General features: G+C 35.6%; 3 protein-coding genes across 4 annotated transcripts in view; all 3 read right to left on the reverse strand.

Moving 5' to 3' along the window:
• Positions 1-2,466, reverse strand: part of LOC111457591 (eukaryotic translation initiation factor 3 subunit H-like) — a 4,920-nt gene extending 2,454 nt beyond the window's left edge. Inside the window, exons 1-5 of the mRNA XM_023099885.1 lie at positions 2,306-2,466; positions 2,109-2,188; positions 1,560-1,676; positions 1,360-1,463; positions 711-777 (exon numbers count right to left, since the gene is read on the reverse strand). Coding sequence (XP_022955653.1) covers positions 711-777; positions 1,360-1,463; positions 1,560-1,676; positions 2,109-2,188; positions 2,306-2,315 — 378 coding nt within the window. The 5' untranslated portion in view covers positions 2,316-2,466. The remainder of the gene's footprint in view (positions 1-710; positions 778-1,359; positions 1,464-1,559; positions 1,677-2,108; positions 2,189-2,305) is intronic.
• A 1,643-nt stretch (positions 2,467-4,109) lies between these two features.
• On the reverse strand, positions 4,110-11,295 carry LOC111457586 (proline--tRNA ligase, cytoplasmic). Of its 2 annotated transcripts, XM_023099875.1 has the most exons (13): positions 11,173-11,295; positions 9,934-9,998; positions 9,753-9,835; positions 9,385-9,477; positions 9,186-9,302; positions 7,965-8,152; positions 7,814-7,880; positions 6,072-6,194; positions 5,824-5,976; positions 5,443-5,727; positions 5,136-5,354; positions 4,857-4,950; positions 4,110-4,434 (listed from the first exon to the last, which is right to left on the reverse strand). In XM_023099875.1, exons 2-13 carry the CDS (start codon positions 9,977-9,979, stop codon positions 4,370-4,372), a joined length of 1,533 nt encoding a protein of 510 aa, XP_022955643.1. In that variant the 5' UTR covers positions 9,980-9,998; positions 11,173-11,295; the 3' UTR covers positions 4,110-4,369. The 2 variants fall into 2 exon arrangements, with proteins under 2 accessions (XP_022955643.1, XP_022955644.1); XM_023099876.1 differs by lacking the exons at positions 9,934-9,998; positions 11,173-11,295 and having other exon boundaries at positions 9,385-9,486; positions 9,753-9,840.
• Positions 11,296-12,705: 1,410 nt separating this feature from the next.
• On the reverse strand, positions 12,706-13,929 carry LOC111457424 (calmodulin-like protein 3). Its single transcript, XM_023099608.1, has one exon. It carries the CDS (start codon positions 13,596-13,598, stop codon positions 13,143-13,145), a length of 456 nt encoding a protein of 151 aa, XP_022955376.1. The 5' UTR covers positions 13,599-13,929; the 3' UTR covers positions 12,706-13,142.
• Between the last annotated feature and the right edge of the window lie 3,746 nt (positions 13,930-17,675).

Consider the following 17,675-nt stretch of genomic DNA (forward strand, 5'->3'; position numbering starts at 1 on the left):
AAAAAAAAAAAAAAAAAAAAAAAAAAAAAAAAAAAAAAAAAAAAGAAAAAAAAAAAAAACACGATTGATGGTGTTGAACTCAGTTAATCAGGAAGCTCTATTCAAGCGACAGGCACTAAACAGGCAACCTAAAACTTGTATACAATTTATGAGTTTTTAACCATCTATAAATATTCAACCACAGAAATTATCTGGCGCAAGTCATCTCAAATCATAATTTTTTTGAGAATGCTGAAAGTATAAAAGAGAAGACTACAGAAAAAATAGGCCAAACCAAACAAAAGTGCCTCAAAAGAGTTATAAAAAAACAGGGATTTAAATTTTGGTAGTCCCTTAATAGCAAAACCCAGTAGACACTGAAACCAAAAGGATGGCAAGAAACTAACTCAATTACACACTTGGAAAAAACATCATTAAAAAATGGTCATCTTCCAATAGTGTTCATATTCAATAATTTTTTATTTAAATCGATAGTTTTATATCTAAAATTGGGTAATTGGTCTGGGTCAAAGCTCTTTACAAAGATAAGATTTCTCAAGATTCCCTAGATAGAAATTTTATATCTAACGCCTTAAAAAGTTTTGAGGTCTCAATTTCTGAGTTCAGGGGAAAAGAAAAAGAGTGAAACTTATTACCAAATAATAGGAAAAAGAAACATTAAGAGAATTCTATAAAGGAAAACTATAGACAGAGAATTAGCAAACTAATACCTGATAATTCATAAAGGTCTCAATCAGCTCTACTGTCTGATATGAACCTAAGAAGGTCGACTGATACCTGAATATGATTAAGTAAAATGTCATCCACTTCACATAAACATCAAAGAGGAATTAGTTGAAATCTATCTTTCAATAATGTCAATCAAGTCAGCATAAGAGCTCCACCAACATGACACAGTGAGTTAATAATTAGCATATATCATCAAGCACAAGGGACAGAACACTTGTTTTGGTGTTCATGAAGCCAAAGAAAAAGAATGCCCAAATGAAGTAGCAACCTTACATTTAAATGCCTCGGATTTGCAAAAGCATGTCTGATCTAACCAAATTAACCAAGACACTAAAGATTTTCTTTTTATCCTTGATACAACAAAGTTGAAAATCAGATTTCAGGCACGGCTCGTAATCTCCAATAGTTGGACACAAGTAAAATAGTACCAATTACATAATAGTTTGTTTAAAATCTAAAAACAAAATGGAAAAATAATCCACATGTTTTTAACATATGGAGGTAAAATAGAAACTGATCAGAAACAAGTGAAGAATACGAACACAAATAACATACATGCATATACACATTATTCCCTACTAATAATGTCATGTTCTCCATAAATATGTACTATTATAAAATTATGCTTACCATCCGACAGTATTATTGTCAACATTGACTTCTCTCAGACATCTCATCATTTCAAGCTGGTAATTAGCACCATCAGCTTCAATCTCCTCATCCTCCTCCCGAGTCTAACAGATTCATGTTCATATCTTAAAATAATTGCAATGGTAGGAAAAGAAAATCCTGAACCATTAAACAACGTGAAAATAACTGCCTCATCATACCGGAAAAGGAAAGCAATTAGTGACTTCAAGAACACTACCAACATCTAACCCAAGAAGTTGCCCAGTCACAAGGGCTGGTGAAAACTCCTTGCAATGCTTGATTATCTTCAATATAACCTGCAGAGATGATAAAAGAGGATTTTAACCTTAATTTAGGGATAGAAGAACAAGAGCTCAAATTTATAGAAACGTTTGTTCCCACTAATTGCTTGCCCTATATAACGTGCCAAAGAGAAAAATAACTATTTTTCTTCCTTCGCAAAGAAGACAGGAACGACAGGAACGATGCAGAACCGATAGAACAACAATTCTGAATCCAAATTGGAAGGCTCACTAGCTATCACGTTTCCATGGAAAATAGGATTGCATGAAGCTAGACATTCCGTCAAAAACACTAAAACAAACAAACAACGTTTGAACGAACAACAAAAGGAAATCCCGAATTAAATAAAAACCTCCGCTTTGTTCATGCGTGGGAAGAACTAATTAGTCCCTACACTTCAAAATCAAATCAGACGCAAAATAAGAAAAAGGAAAGGAGGAAATTACCAATCCTTCAATCTGGACCACTCGGAGAGGGGTAGCAACCTCTTCCGTAGCAGCAACCTGCAGAAAAGACCTAGCCATCGCTGCAGCACCACAAACGCATTCATAAACAGCGAAACGAAATCCACAACCACACTTAAAAATCAAAATTCAAATGCGCGAACGATGAACAAGAGAAGAAAGAGAGAGGCTGTACGCACGGTTAGCCATAATTAGGGATTCGCAAAAGCTCTAGAAAGAAGGAAGAAAGAACGGAGGCCTGGATCGAATCGCAGAAGCAGCTACGGGCGTCTTTCAGAGGTGCAAAAGCGGGAGAGTTCGTGAATAAACCCTACCAGCGGCGGCACAGTCCGGCGATGGGCAGGTGGAGCAACGACTCCAATAATGGGCCGAGTATTTGTTCAAATCGGCCCAAACAAAAACAAAAATTGTCACTTAAAAAAAAAATCTATTTTAATAATTTTTTCAAAAAAAAAAAAAACAAAAACTTATTAAAAAAAAAAAAAAAAGTTTCCACACATGAATTTTTTATATTTTTTTAGACCCAATATTTTTAATAAACTTTTAAAAAATAAATATTGAGAGATTAAATTTATAATTTTAAAAGTTCAGAGACTAAATTTATAATTTTAAAAGTTTAGATACCAAATAAGTATAAAAGTCGGGAATTCATTTGTAATTTAGCTTAAGCTCGACGATGTCGGGCTTTTATTAAAAATATTAAGAAAACAAAATGAATGAGTGAAGAATTTGATTAAATTGTAACAATTCCAATAGTATTATATAGTTTTTGAAGAAATGTATGCATTTTGAAACAATTTGGTAACTCAGGGGCATTTTCGTAATTTTGTCCAAGTTTAAAGAACAAGAGACGAATCCTTATATAAAGGAGTTCATAGAGGTCGTAAACCCTAACAAGGTTCTCTGAAGAAAAAAACGCAGCCTGCTATGGAGCTTCGGAGATCGAGATTCTTTCGATCTCCGATTTGCGATTCCTTGCAGATTAAGAGAATCTTACATTGATCACAGGCATCTCAGAAAGCCAGTTCCTGATTTCTCCCATAGGTTCTTGGCTCGCTATGATGCCTACACTTTCTTTTCATTTCTACTGAACTCGATCCTCCTTTCTGCTTTCGAATCTTCTGTTCTTGCCTTTTGAACTGGTGTTTACGGAATTGGAATGTGTTATACACTGTTTTGGCTGAAGCGTATTTGGATTCTGACTTCGATTTTTTTTCTTTTCGGATTTGTACCTTAGTTTGTGTGCGTTGATAATTGGATTTGATTCTCGATCTTTCATCTTATCTTTAGCTGAGCATTTGATTCTTCATTTTGTCTACCTTCTGATACGGATTCAATGTCATTTTCTTCCAAGTCTCAATGATTTTGTTCAAATCGAAATTTTCAAGTTTATCAAAATATATTAATCGTTTTTTAGGTAGAATATGTTCATATTTGTTACAAATTAATTTTATAAATTTTAGTCTTCATTTATTTTTCTTTATTTAAATAGAAATAATTATAATTTTAAAAAGATGATATTGAATCTACCTTTTCAACTTTCGCTTAATAAATACGGAAACTTTTTTAATTGTTTTTTTTTTTTTTAATTTAATGTGCATTTACTATATTATAAAATCATACATTTTATACAAAATTATTAGACTTCATTGAAAAACGGTACTAAAATTGCATTTTATTTTTGAAATATATAAATTTTTAGAGATTTGTTGAATGATAAAATTAATACCTTTACTAATTTTCAATAAAAAATTAATTTCTTACGATCATTTTTGTTTTTATATGAATCCATCTTGTTCATAAAACCAATCATACAAATATATAATCCAATCTCAATTAAAACATTATGATTTGATTGTTTGAGTTTTTTATTTTTTGTTTTTGAAAATTTAGAAAATTTATTGGTTAATTTTCTTCCTATTTTCTTATTTTTTACAATTTTTTTTTAAGTATCTTTTTGACAAGTGCATCGAGATGTACGGACCAACAAACTCAACCGACATTTGTTGTCGAATTAAACCAAGAATCAAAATATGTATACCAAAAATCTCAGAACAAACCCAACTATGCTAACAAAATAAAAAGTGTTCTATAGTTAAACTTGTGAATGCTTTGTTCTTCATCGTGTTAACTGTCCCTATTGGGAATTCTGATGAACTCACAGTTAACGGAATCGAACGCCCCTCGGTTTCTCGACACGCTATATCCACGCACACCGTAGCAGACACAAACGAGCTGATAGCTTAGTAGCTTCGACCCCAATAGCTCCATTTCTTTGCAGGCTTCCCAGATGCAAAACATTTGGTACCTGACCACGAACATCACCGTAAATTCAAGGAAACCAAAAAGAGTTCCTAATAATTTTCCCAACAACTCACCATCAAAAATTGTAACGGCCCAAGCCCACTCCACCAATAGCAGATATTGTCCGCTCACAGTTTTTAAAACACGTCTGCTAGGGAGACGTTTTCACACCCTTATGCTTCATTCTCCTCCCAACCGATGTGGAATCTCACAATCTACTACCATTCGGAGCCCAGCGAGGACACTCAATTGGGGAGGAGAACGAAGCATTTTTTATAAGGGTGTGGAAACCCCTCCCTAGCAGACGCATTTTAAAAACCTTGAACGCAAGCTCTAAAGGAAAAAAAACTCAAAGAGAACCATATCGGCTAGCAATGGGCTTGGATTGTTACAGAACCAAATACAGATTTGGACAGAAATTAGTACCTTCTGGGAGTGCAGGCTGCTCGAACGGGGAACACAAGGTTTTAGCTGCTCCCATCTCACCCTTGGTCCGTGTTTTCACGTCCTTCTCGACCTCCTAAAGGAACATAAAAACGAAACCGGTAGACGATAAAAAGTTGGCATAAAGCAAACATGTTACAAACTTCTTATATCAGAAAACCTCTCTCAATTTACTCAAGCCAGTGATCTCACTGATGTTCAAAACAATGGAATATGACGTTAAAACTGAAGCAGCTAACACAAGCAACAAAATCTTAATACCTCTTCATCACACCATGGAGCCAATATCATTTTCTTCTGACTGAGTGCTTCAGTAAACTCTTCCCATGTATTAATAACTTGAATGCATACATCTCGTTTTTCTTTCGCCGCGTCGAACAGGCTTTGTTGAATACTTTCGAGCAATTCTTTCACTTGTTCAACCAATGCAGCTCTAGGTATGTCCTTTTTCCCCGAGTTATCACGACGAACGGCACGTACCTAGAAATAAAGTAATACATGTGTTAGTAACAGGGAAGGCGAATTTCGATGGTGACGAAAAATAACATCAGTAGACAGAATAAACAACCTGATTGTTTGCCAAGTCCTTCGGCCCTATTTCGATCCTAAGCGGAACACCTTTCATTTCCCAGTGAGAATACTTCCATCCAGGAGAATAATTATCCCTAGAATCGACCTCGGCACGAATTCCTGCTTCGGACAATGTATCCAAAGTGGTAGAACAAGCATCAAAAATTCCTTGAGTGTCTGCATCTTTGTAAGGCACGGGAACGATAATAACTTGAACCGACGCAACTTTTGGAGGCAGCACCAATCCCTTGTCATCCCCATGAACCATAACCATCACACCAATCTGCAAACGATTCGGAAAGACAAGATTAACAGACGTAGATATTCACTCCGACACGTTACCTAAAAGCTCGGACAAATGCAAGTATCAAAATATTACCGTTCTAGTACTATACGCCCACGAATTTTGCCAGACCATAGCTTTCTCCCCCTTTTCGTTTTCAAAGTTGATTTCGAACATTTTAGCGAAGTTTTGACCTAAGCAATGTGAAGTCGCACCCTGAATTCCACGACCAGTGTTCGGGATAAATGCCTGCATAGAAGAAACAGTTTCATACAGTATAAACGAGAACCGGGTATCGATTCACCGTGCTGAAAACAGGTCTATAACATTTAATCAACTTATACCTCCACGCTCGTGGTGTAAAGACCACCGGCAAACTTCTCCATCTCGCTCTTCTTGCCCTTGATAACAGGAATAGCCAGGTATTCTTCGTATATTCGCCTATACAATTCCAATATTTCAAGAACCTGAAATAAAAGTAACCTTTAAAATATGACCACAGATTCATAAAAGAACTGTATATTTCAGGGTTTGATTGAAGGATGTTTTGGAATTCTCCCTTTAAACTCATCCTTAACGGCCCAAGCCTACCACTAGCAGATATTGTCCTCTTTGGGTTTTCCCTTTCGAGCTTACCCTCAAGGTTTTTAAAACGCGTCTGCTAGGGAAAGGTTTCCATATCTTTATAAGTGGTAGATATTGTCCTCTTTGGGCTTTCGCTTTCGGGCTTACCCTCGAGGTTTTTAAAATGCGTCTGCTAGGGAGAGGTTTCCACACGTTTATAAGTGGTAGATATTGTCCTCTTTGGGCTTTCCCTTTCGGGCTTACCCTCAAGGTTTTTAAAACGTGTCTGCTAGGGAGAGGTTTCCGGGTGTTTCGTTCTCCTCCCTAACCGATGTGGGATCTCACATTCCACCCCCTTTGGGGCCTAGGGTCCTCGTTGGCGCTCGTTCCTTTCTCCAATCGATGTGGGACCTCCACCAAATCCACCCCCCTTCGGGGCCTAATGTTCTTGCTGGCACATCGCCTCATGTCCACCCCCCTTCGGGGCTCAACCTCTTCGACAACACATCGTCTGGTGTCTGGCTCTTATACCATTGGTAACGGCTCAAGCCCACCGCTAGCAGATATTGTCCTCTTGGGTTTTCCCTTTAGGGCTTACCCTCAAGGTTTTTAAAACGCGTCTACTAGGAAGAGGTTTCCACACCCTAACAAAGGGTGTTTCGTTCTCCTCCCCAACCGATGTGGGATCTCACAATACCCCATTTGTAACGGCCTAAGCCCACCGCTAGCAGATATTGTCCTCTTTGGGCTTTCCCGTTTGGGTTTACCCTCAAGGTTTTTAAAACGCATATGCTAGGGAGAGGTTTCCGCACCCTTATAAAGAGTGTTTCATTCTCCTCCCCAACCGATGTGGAATCTCAAAAGAATCACTTAAAGAACTTAGTGCTCCCAATTTAGACCCCACTCATTCTTTTTTGGTTCCAATCAAAGTGAGTTTGCATGTTTAAATGTAACCGTTCAAGCCCATCACTAACAGATATTGTCCTCTTTAGGCTTTCCTTTTTGGACTAGCCCTTAAGGTTTTTAAAACGCGTCTACTAGGGAGAGGTTTCCACACTCTTATAAAGAATGCTTTGCTCCCCTCTCCAACCAATATGGGATCTCACAATCCACCCTTTTCAGGGCCCAACGTCCTCGCTGGCACTCGTTCCCCTCTCCAATTGATGTGGAACCTCACAACCCACCCCCTTCGGATCCCAACATTCTCGCTGACACACTGCCCGTTGTCCACCCCCCTTCAGGGCTTAGTGTCCTTGCTGACACACCACCCTGTGTCTGACTCTTTATACCATTTGTAACAGCCCAAGCCCACCGCTAGCAGATATTGTCCTCTTTGGGCTTTCCCTTCTGGGCTAGCCCTCAAGGTTTTTAAAACGCGTCTGCTAGGGAAAGGTTTCCACACCCTTATAAAGAATGTTTCGTTCCCCTCTCCAACCAACGTGGGATCTCACATTAAATCTCCAAATTTGCTCGAGATAAAAACGTTTCTAAATCATAATTTAAAACTCTTAGAGTTTTGTACCTCGGTATCCGCTTCATCCTTAGTAGCAAACGCAGTATGACCTTCCTGCCAAAGGAACTCTCGACTCCTGCAGTCGATAGTTAAAGAAAATTAGTCTTTTCTTTCAAAACAATACAGTAATTTAAAATTAAGCAGAAGCAGGAGTAATTGCCTAATAAATGGTGTGGGATGGCTGAACTCCCATCTCACAACATTGCACCACTGGTTAAGTTTCAAAGGCAAGTCACGGTGACCCCTGATCCACTTCGAATAGTACGGGTACATAACCGTCTCACTTGTAGGACGAATCGCAATCGGCACTTCCAAGTCAGACTCCCCAGATTTTGTCACCCAAGCAACCTTCAAATGGATGCCAAGTACCAAATTGTCAGCACTAAACCACAATTGCATTTTTATAAACTTCAAAATTAAAAATGAACGAACCGAACATAACGAATGGAACGACTTCTTAGAAACAAGCACAAAATTCCAAGAAAGATCACTCATCATTGAATAAATTCTTACTAAACTGGTAAAAAGGTGTGAGAGATCCCACGTTGGTTGGAGAAGGGAACGAAACATTCCTTATAAGGGTGTGGAAACCTCTCCCTAGCAAACGTGTTTTAAAACCGTGAGGCTAACGGCGACACGTAACGGGCCAAAACGAACAATATTTGCTAACAGTAGGATTGGGCTATTACAAAAGGGGAGGAGGGTGGGTGTCTAAAATCTTTTCTAAGAATGTTTTTTACTAGGAGGCAATAAAAGTTCATCGCTTGAGCCAAAGCTACACTGACAAGTTAGAGGTTAGAAGAACAAACTGAGAGGCACTCGACATAATCGAGACATCACGAAGATCGAGATGATATTCATAAATCATAACCCGATGACCATGACAACCGTATCGTCACTTAACTGGTATTACATCCATACCAAAGATAGTATGCATTTAAAACTTCATCATAAAAATGAAATACCCATTTCTCATCAATTTTAAAAAGATGAACAGGACAAAATGTAAAGAACTAGGGTTGTTGAAACTAGCATATTGGAAGATCAATCGGCAAAAATAACCATGAGCAGCAACGATATTATACGTTTCTTCCTCTTGACCAAATCTATAACCTTCATTAGCAGATTCATTTTCTGTGGTTTCCCTAATCAAACTAGAAGTTATCAAGGAACCATGCATAGCACTGAACAGGGAGAGTCGAATACACTAGCTACACCTAACATATGGAATGGGTGCATAAGGATGTCGTGCTCGGCCTGGAATACGATCATGAAGTTGAAAGTACCGAGATGCAATGCCATTGAATTTACAAGCGAAAGATTTATCATCTCTATGGGATTAAATCCCGAGTTATTGCATAAATGAATAATAAAACATCACCTCAGGAGCAAAACCTTCTATATGATCTTTCTCTCTTTGTAAGACGCCGGGAGATACAAAAAGTGGAAAATAGCAATTCTTGATTTTCATTTTCTTAATTTCAGCATCAAAAAATACCTGCACAGATGACAATTAAATCTTCGAACTTCGAAACAAGAACAGATCGTAAAATCGACGATAGAACGACTAGCATCCTTACTTGCATAGTCTCCCAGATAGACATCGCCCATGGCCTCAGTATATAGCAGCCCGAGATATCGTAATACTCGATCATTTCCCCACTGACAACCACCTAGACAAACTAGAAAAAGAATTATTCAAGTCATCGAAAAGAACGGGTTCATAATATTACAGGGGAGATCCCTCGAAAAGAAAAGGTCGACTCATACGAATAATTTTACACATGGGTTGAGACATGTACGTTGACAGCCTTCGAGTGAAATTACACGATTTACCTTCACTACGACGACTGTCAAACAACATTCTCAAACTCATATGTATAATTTTTACCGAACATAAAGAGTCATTTTGCAATGAAGAAAACAAAAACCGTGCACGAAACAGCACCTCGGAATACCATTCTCCGAAGTTGTCGTCCTTCTTATTGGTGAGACCCAACCCAGTCTCTTTCTTCACCTCCTTTTTCCCGCCTGCCCAGAGAACAACAAAGAACAAGTAAACACAAGCCAAACCAGGGAATTGGACACAATTGCACAAACAACTGCTGTATTAAAGGAACATCATTTACCAGCTTTTGGTTTAGTGGCAGAGCTACCAGGCTTAGGACCAGCCATGTTTTCGGGTTTTCAACTTCTGCAAGAAAATCGTGGTAAAAAGTTCATTATAGACAAAGAAATACAATAAACAAACTAGTGATTAAGTAGGCATTGGGAGAAGTTCTAGCAATCTTTCAATCTTTCAATGCTCAGCATGTAACAACCCAAGCTCACTGCTAGCCGATATTATCCTATTTGGACTTTTCATTCCGGGTGTTCTCTCAAGGTTTCAAAACGCGTTTGGCAGGGGGAGAGGTTTCCACACCCTTATAAGCAATGTTTTATTCTTCTCTTCAACCGATGTGGGATCTCACAATCCACCCCCTGGGGGCCCAATGTCCTCGCTGGCATGCCTCTAACTCTGTACCATTTGTAACAGCCCAAGTCCACCGCTAGCAGATATTGTCCTCCTTAGGCTTTCCCTCAAGGTACTAAAACGCGTCTGGTAGGGAGCGGTTTCCACACCCTTATAAGCAATGCTTCATTCTCCTCTCCTACCGATGTGGGATCTCACAATCCACCCTCTGGGGGTCCAGCGTCCTCGCTGGCACACCGCCCGGTGTCTGGAGGCACCCTTATAAGCAATGATTCATTCCTCTCCAACCGATGTGGGATCTCACAATCCACTCCTTGGGGGCTAGCGTCCTCGCTGGCACACCGCCCGGTGTCTGACACTGATACCATTTGTAACAGTCCAAGCTCACCGCTAACAGATATTGTCCTCTTTTAGCTTCCCCTCAAGGTTTTAAAACGTGTCTAGCAGGGAGAGATTCCACACCCTTATAAACAATGCTTTGTTCTCCTCTCCAACCGACGTGGGATCTCACAAAACAAAAACACAGGAAGGAATCCAAAGTCAACCCTATGAAATTTGAATTGGGTTGAGTTCTGTTGCCAAATTTTCCCACAAATGCAACAAAATAAATAAGGAAACACAAATCATCAAGCCATACAAACCCACCCCGTCCAGGATTTCTATCGAAAAAAGGAAAGTAGAATTCAGATTTGATATCTTTCCCAGCAACACAAAGAAAACAATAGGAATTTCAAAGGAAACACAGACATGATATGAATTTGTAGTGGTTTTCAAACTAAGAAAATTGAAATGAACAGAACAATGAACATTGAATAGATAACCAAGATGTTCAACATACTTCAAACCCACTGAATAAGAGCATGTGAGTGTGATAAAAGAGCTGCAATAAACTTACAATGGATCGGTTTCTGCGATTGGATGAACACCCGGCTGCGGACAGTGATGAAATGCGAGAAGCTTTGAGGGTTGAGCACACGGCAGGACAGGGATGGATTGATCTTTCGAAAATAACGTTTTTAAGAGAAGGAAAAAAAAAAAATGGCATTGACTGCATCCCCTCGGCGTTGGGCTGGGCCTGCCTTCCCCGCCGTTCTTGCCACTCGATTTTCTCCCCCCGAATGATGCTGGCCGATGAAAAAACCGATTTTTTTCCTGATAAAAACCGAACCGAACCCATTCAGCTCGTGTTAGTTGAATACCCTTATCTGACGGAGTTGCCTCAGTTGGATCAAATTATGTTGAGACATTTTTTATATTCAATTCAATTATTTGGAAGGTAATAAATAAATGAATTTAAGTTAAAGCTATCATTTATTTCTTTTTTAGTTGAATGTAAATTTATTTTGAAAATTATTTATTTATTTATTTTCAATAATTTAAAAAAATTAATAATAAAAATGATTATAAAATTATAATAAATATATGTATATATAGTAAAAAAAATATTTTAAAATTTTGATAAAATTTTCATTTATAATATTTTGAATCACTCCTCTTTTCAACCTCTTATTTTTTTTAGTTTGGGAAGAGAACAGATAATGATAATAAACTAATAGTTAAAAAAAGAAAAAAAAAAAAACATAGAGCCTCTCATTAGAGAAGGGACATGAGAAATAGGGTCGAGCTAGATTCCGTCGGGCATCCATTCTTAATCAGATTAAAAAAGGTTCGCTAAAGCTAGAGAGAGCATTCTACTAAATATTTGGTCGATTAGTTCAAGGGGAGGGGTGGCGTTGGAGGAAAGTTCCACACTAATTTAGATAATGATCATGGGTTTATAATCATCTCCATTATTGGTTCGAGACCTTTTGGGAAAGTTCAAAGCAAAGTCATGAAAGGTTATGCTCAAAATGAACAATATCATACTATTGTGGAGAGTCGTGTTCATCTAACCTAACATGATATCAGAGTCCTGCTAAGGCCTTTTAGGGAAGTCCAAAACTAACCTAACATGATATCAGAGTCCTGCTAAGGCCTTTTAGGGAAGTCCAAAACAAACCCATGAGAGTTTATGCTCAAAGTTGACAATATCATACAACTTTGAAGAGTATCATACTATTGTGGAGAGTCGTGTTCATCTAACCTAACATGATATCAGAGCCATGTTAAAGGCCTTTTGGAGAAGCCCAAAACAAATCCATGAGAGTTTATGCTCAAAGTTGACAATATCCTTTTGGAGAAGCCCAAAATAAATCCATGAGAGTTTATGCTCAAAGTTGACAATATCATACAACTTTGAAGAGTCATGTTTGTCTAACACAAGTATTATGGTTGAATGCACGATTGTGCTAACAAATTGTCAAAATGTGCACGGCCCGATGGCCGAATTGGTATGAAGCATGCATCGTCAAAAAAAAGTTAAAATTATGAAATAATAAAAATAATATATGGAGGAAATTATTAAGAAAAAAAATCAAGAGAAAAAAGAGAGCACAAAAACATTCTTACTCGGTTGCAAATTAATTAAAGAGGGCAAAAAAACATAGTAATATTCTGTTGATGCGCCGACCCGACCCGACCCGACAGTTAATTTTAAAATTACATGGAATAAAAAGAAAAACTGAAAACATATTCACGTATTTAATATATTTTCAATACGTGTCAAAAGGCAATTGGCTAAAAGAGAAACCAATTAAATGTGGATGCGTTGATAGAGAGCACACATATTCCATGCAACTTTGTGTAATGATCACATCCTTCTTCTTCCTCCATCTTCTTCTTCTTCATCGTCATCTTCAAGGTTTTTTATATACAGACTCTAATGGAAAAACACCCTCTCTCTCTCTCTCTCTCTCATCCTCTGGTTTTTTTTTTTTTTTTAGAGTTAATTTTTCATTGAACGTGTGTGATTAAGTGAGAAAGACATCATGAACCTAAGGCACTAAATCCACCTCCCTTCATCATTTGCTTAAACTCCTTGTAATTCACCATTCCATCTCCGTCCACATCCACCTTCGTGATCATTTTCTTGCAATCCTCTACAGTTCTCCCTTGCTTAAGCCCCAAGGAAGCAAGAACTGACCTCAATTCGTCGACGGTGATGAATCCGTCGCCGTTCTGGTCGAAGACGTTGAAGGCTTCTCTCATGTCCTCTTCCTCGTCTTTCTCGTCCATAATCGACTGGTACAGTTCACCGAACTCGTCGATATCTACGCATCCGTCGCCATTGACGTCGATTTTCTCGATCATTTGAATCAGATCTTTATCAGGGATGAAAATCCCCAAATTCTCCAACGAATCGCTTAATTCCTTCTGAGTGATCCGTCCGTCGCCGTTGCGATCGAACATCTGGAACACTCTCTTCAGTTCCGTCGGATCCATTAGTTAGTGATGATCTGTGGATGAGATCTCGGTCGGCCGGCGACGGGAAGAGGAGATTAAAGCGTAACAGAGGAGAAGAGGAAGAACAAATAGTGGTGCAGAGGGGAATGGAGGGAAGGCAAACAGAGAGAGAGAGAGAGGAGGAATCAATGTGGAAATGGAGATTGTAAAAAAGGGAGAAATCGTGAGAGAAAAATGGCTGGCTTGTGGTGGAAGCTTGTTTGGTTCCCCAGAAAATTTGGGAGAGAAAATAGGGTTTCAAACAAACTTCTAAACACAGAGAGACAAATGAAGAAGATGAACCAACGGTTTCCATGGCCGACCCCTTTTTGAAGGCCTCGCAAATGGTTCACGCGTTTTTTGGGCACTTTTTTATTCTCTTCCTTTATTATTATTTTTTTTTTTTAATTTTTTTTTAAAATTTTTTTTTCAAATAAAATAAAATAACATAAAAATAAAAACGCGTAACCATCCATTATTGTGGTTTGGTGGGTGGATTTTGCGTACTAATTAAATTTTTAATTCATTTTTTCCTTTTCATAAATTATTTTATGGATTTAAAAACTAAATTTTGTTTGGTATTTTTAATTGTTTGTTCCGATTTTTCATAATTAAATTTGAACTTTATATACAACTAGTACACGGGTCGGGTTCGGGTTGTGAGGGTTTGAGAAATCTTTTGGATGAACCAAAAATTTCAAATTGGTTAGTTTGGTGACTCGACCAACTGAAATAGAGTTCATAACTCAACTCTCTGTTTTCGAGTTTGGTTGAGTTGTTGGGTTATTTTTTTTAACAAAAAAAAAAAAAACATATTTATCCATCTTACTTATTACGAAAATCTCATAAAACTCAACAAGCTACAACACATCGTTAACATCAATTATAATCGTCAAATATCCTTAATTTTCATAATAATAAGTATGGTACAATTGAATCGTAACTCTATTTTTTAATTAGTCGAGTTAACCCAACAAAAAAAAAAAGTGACAATCTATTTCGATTTTTCAGAAATTAAATCCAACCTAAATCGAAAATACTATTTAATTTTTTTTATTTTATGTTTTTATGAGTACAATTTATTTCTATATATTTATAACTAAATTCATTATATAAAACAATTTTTATTTTTCTCATGGAAACACTTTGTCTCATATTCCAAGCACTTTTTTTTTTAATTCTTCTACACGTTATTTAATCTCTCTAACTTGGAGAATATTCTTTGCTTCAAACGTTAATAAATAGGGTTTTTTTTAATATTTTTTATAATAACAATAATTTTTTTTCATAGTTGTAGCAATATTTAAATATAATAAGAACATATTTAATTTTTGTCGTACACTCTTCTTTTTTATATACACAAAATACACAAAGTCAACGTATACTATCTATTGTTTTAATGTTATATTATATTTTTTTAAAGAAATATTAGGTTGAAAATATATATTTTACGAATGTAAATTTTTAAAATGAATATTAAAATTGAATAATACATCTTAATAAATGTTGAAAATAAAAAACATATATTTTACAAATTAATATTTCACTCTTATTAAAAATAATAAATTTAAATAAATGATGGGAATAATTCGAAGTGAATTGTTTTGGTTCAAAAAAATTTATAACCGGACAAGTTGGTATACAAAAGATTTGGTGGCAAGAATTTTTTTAAAACCATAAATTATTTAAACTAATAAATAAATAAAATTTACCATTTAAAATAAATTAAAACCCATAAAACATTAATTACATTAGTGTACATTTTAAATTATTTAATTTGACGTTGACGAAAAAGAAATCGTACCGTTAAGGGGAATGGGTGTAAAGAGAAGAAGACCGTTGGAGAGACAAAAAATTGGGGACCCGCGTATGAGGAGATTTTTTATGCCGTCGACGGCAAGAGGACTTAGATTAATGGGGTTCTGACACGTGTCCTCATTTCAACTATATCAGTTAACGGCTATATTCCAAACTTGCCGTTGCTTTCTTTCTCCACATAAATTTTATTTTATATAATTATAACTAAAAAATATTGAAAATAATAATTATCAAACCCGAACATAATTTAGTCAATATTTTAAGGTCCGATCTTTTATTTTATAATTATTGAATTAAAAACATGTCTTGTAAATTAAAATTTATCGATGTTACCATCTTAACGTATTATTTTATATATATATATATAAACAACATGCAACTCACTATTTTTCTTAGAGAAAAACATGCAACTCACGAAGAGGAAGCCACAGCATTATTTATTTATTTTTATATGGTGATAAAATATTTATTCAATTACTTAATAATAATTAAAAAATAAACTTTTAAATATATTAATTATTTTATTATTTGTTTGGGTTCAAAATTTATTTATTGCTCAACGCTCGGTTATCAGTCGAATTTATTGACTTGCTTTTCACCTTTTGTTACCGTAGCAGTCGCTCAACATAATGGAGAAAGATGAATGGAGATTGGTAAGGTAGCGAGAATATCTGTAAAATTCCACTCTACGCCACTGTTTTTACTATGAAATCATAAATTAAGGTGACGATTCTTTGGTTTGCTACCTACTTTATACTTTTCAGAGGTTTAACACATGGAGTTGATGCCAAACCAGTGGTCGAAACCCTAACTGAGCAGTGGGTTGACATTAAAACTGAAGTGACTTCGAGAAGCTTCAATAGAGTGTATTTTGTGAAGGAATAAACCGAAAAAGAAAAATAATAATTTTGAATTAAAATAAAAATAATATTTTTTTATTATTCTACAAATGTCTCGTTATTATTTAGATGGTAATTAGAATAAATGAAAATTTAGGACTCAAATGTAACCTAACCCAAATTTGAGGGACTAAAAATATATTTTTTAAACTTAAAAATATTTCGGTTCGAGTCCCTAAACAAATTTAAAAAACAAGAGGCTTGTATATTAGGTTTCAAAATAATTTAAAATATTTAAAAGCGAAGGACTAAAAATTAAATAAAGGAAAGTTTGAGGACGGAATGTAAAATTTAAATTTGTCGGTCTTATTGGCCGAGTGTTTAAAGAAATAGTTGACTACATTAAAAGTCACGACCGGCCATACTAAATACGGCATTAAAAATTTAATTATATAATAATTTAATTTTGTTAAAAAAAAAAAAAAAAACCACAATTTATGGATATAAATTATGTGGAAAATAGCTGTTGCCTTGCACGGCAATACTTTATAAAAGTGTCCCAATTTTAATTTAAATATTTTTTAAAAATCATAAAATTAGTTGTATAAAAATTAATTATTTAACTAATTTCAATAAAAATTAATTTAAAATAATTTTAAAAAATCGTGTTTACAGCGATCATATTTATAAACTTAACACGTTTAAAATCTGAGAACAAAAACTCAAACGAGTATAAATAGATCTAAACTTGTAGAAACCAGACATATAATAAACACAGAAACACTGAAAAGAAAGGTTATCGTTATAACTCGTCGAAAGTCGCTCGAGCTCGTTGAATGTGTCTCGGAAAAAGCAAATGGAAGGGAACATGAAAGTCAGATATGTAGGCTTAGTTTTGTGCACACTAATTGGGTAACCGATAATGTATTCCAAAGAAGAGGGAAATAGAGAGAATAACAACTGCTGTCAGATTCTAAAGTGACAGCTAGGTGACCGCTAGATTTCTTTCTTTTCTTTTTTTTTTCTTTTTTTTAAAAAAAGTTGAAAATCCAGAAGGTGATGAGCTGGAGGTTTTTGCTGACTCATTTGATTCCTCAATCACAGCCCACATTTCGCCTCCAAATATTAAAGATCCACGTGTCATTATTTTCACTATATAATAAATATTATAAAAATGGACGTCTCCTCCATAATTATTTTATTTTTTTATTTTTCTTTTAAATAAATGTTTAAATTAGTACGAAATTATTTTTATGATTAATTTATAATTTATCCTAATATCTATAAGCTTATTTTTAAAAAATAAAAAACTAAAATTATGATAACTATTTTCATTTTTTATTTTTTATTTTTTAAATTTATTCTATCCTTTCATTTCCACTCTTCTTAAATAAATACATGAATTTTTGGTCAAATTTTA

The sequence above is a fragment of the Cucurbita moschata genome, unplaced genomic scaffold (genome assembly GCF_002738365.1).
Source record: "Cucurbita moschata cultivar Rifu unplaced genomic scaffold, Cmos_1.0 Cmo_Scf00020, whole genome shotgun sequence".
Lineage (NCBI taxonomy): Eukaryota > Viridiplantae > Streptophyta > Magnoliopsida > Cucurbitales > Cucurbitaceae > Cucurbita > Cucurbita moschata.

What these genes read in the sequence shown, in the direction of transcription:
- LOC111457424 (XM_023099608.1), bottom strand. Translation starts at nt 13,598, where the DNA reads ATGGATCCGACGGAACTGAAGAGAGTGTTCCAGATGTTCGATCGCAAC.
- LOC111457586 (XM_023099875.1), bottom strand. Translation starts at nt 9,979, where the DNA reads ATGGCTGGTCCTAAGCCTGGTAGCTCTGCCACTAAACCAAAAGCTG. An exon ending in TGCCACTAAACCAAAAGCTG is followed by an intron (nt 9,836 to 9,933) that starts GTAAATGATGTT and finishes TTCTCTGGGCAG; the next exon opens with GCGGGAAAAAGGAGGTGAAG. An exon ending in AGGACTTGGCAAACAATCAG is followed by an intron (nt 5,355 to 5,442) that starts GTTGTTTATTCT and finishes CTTTATTTCTAG; the next exon opens with GTACGTGCCGTTCGTCGTGA.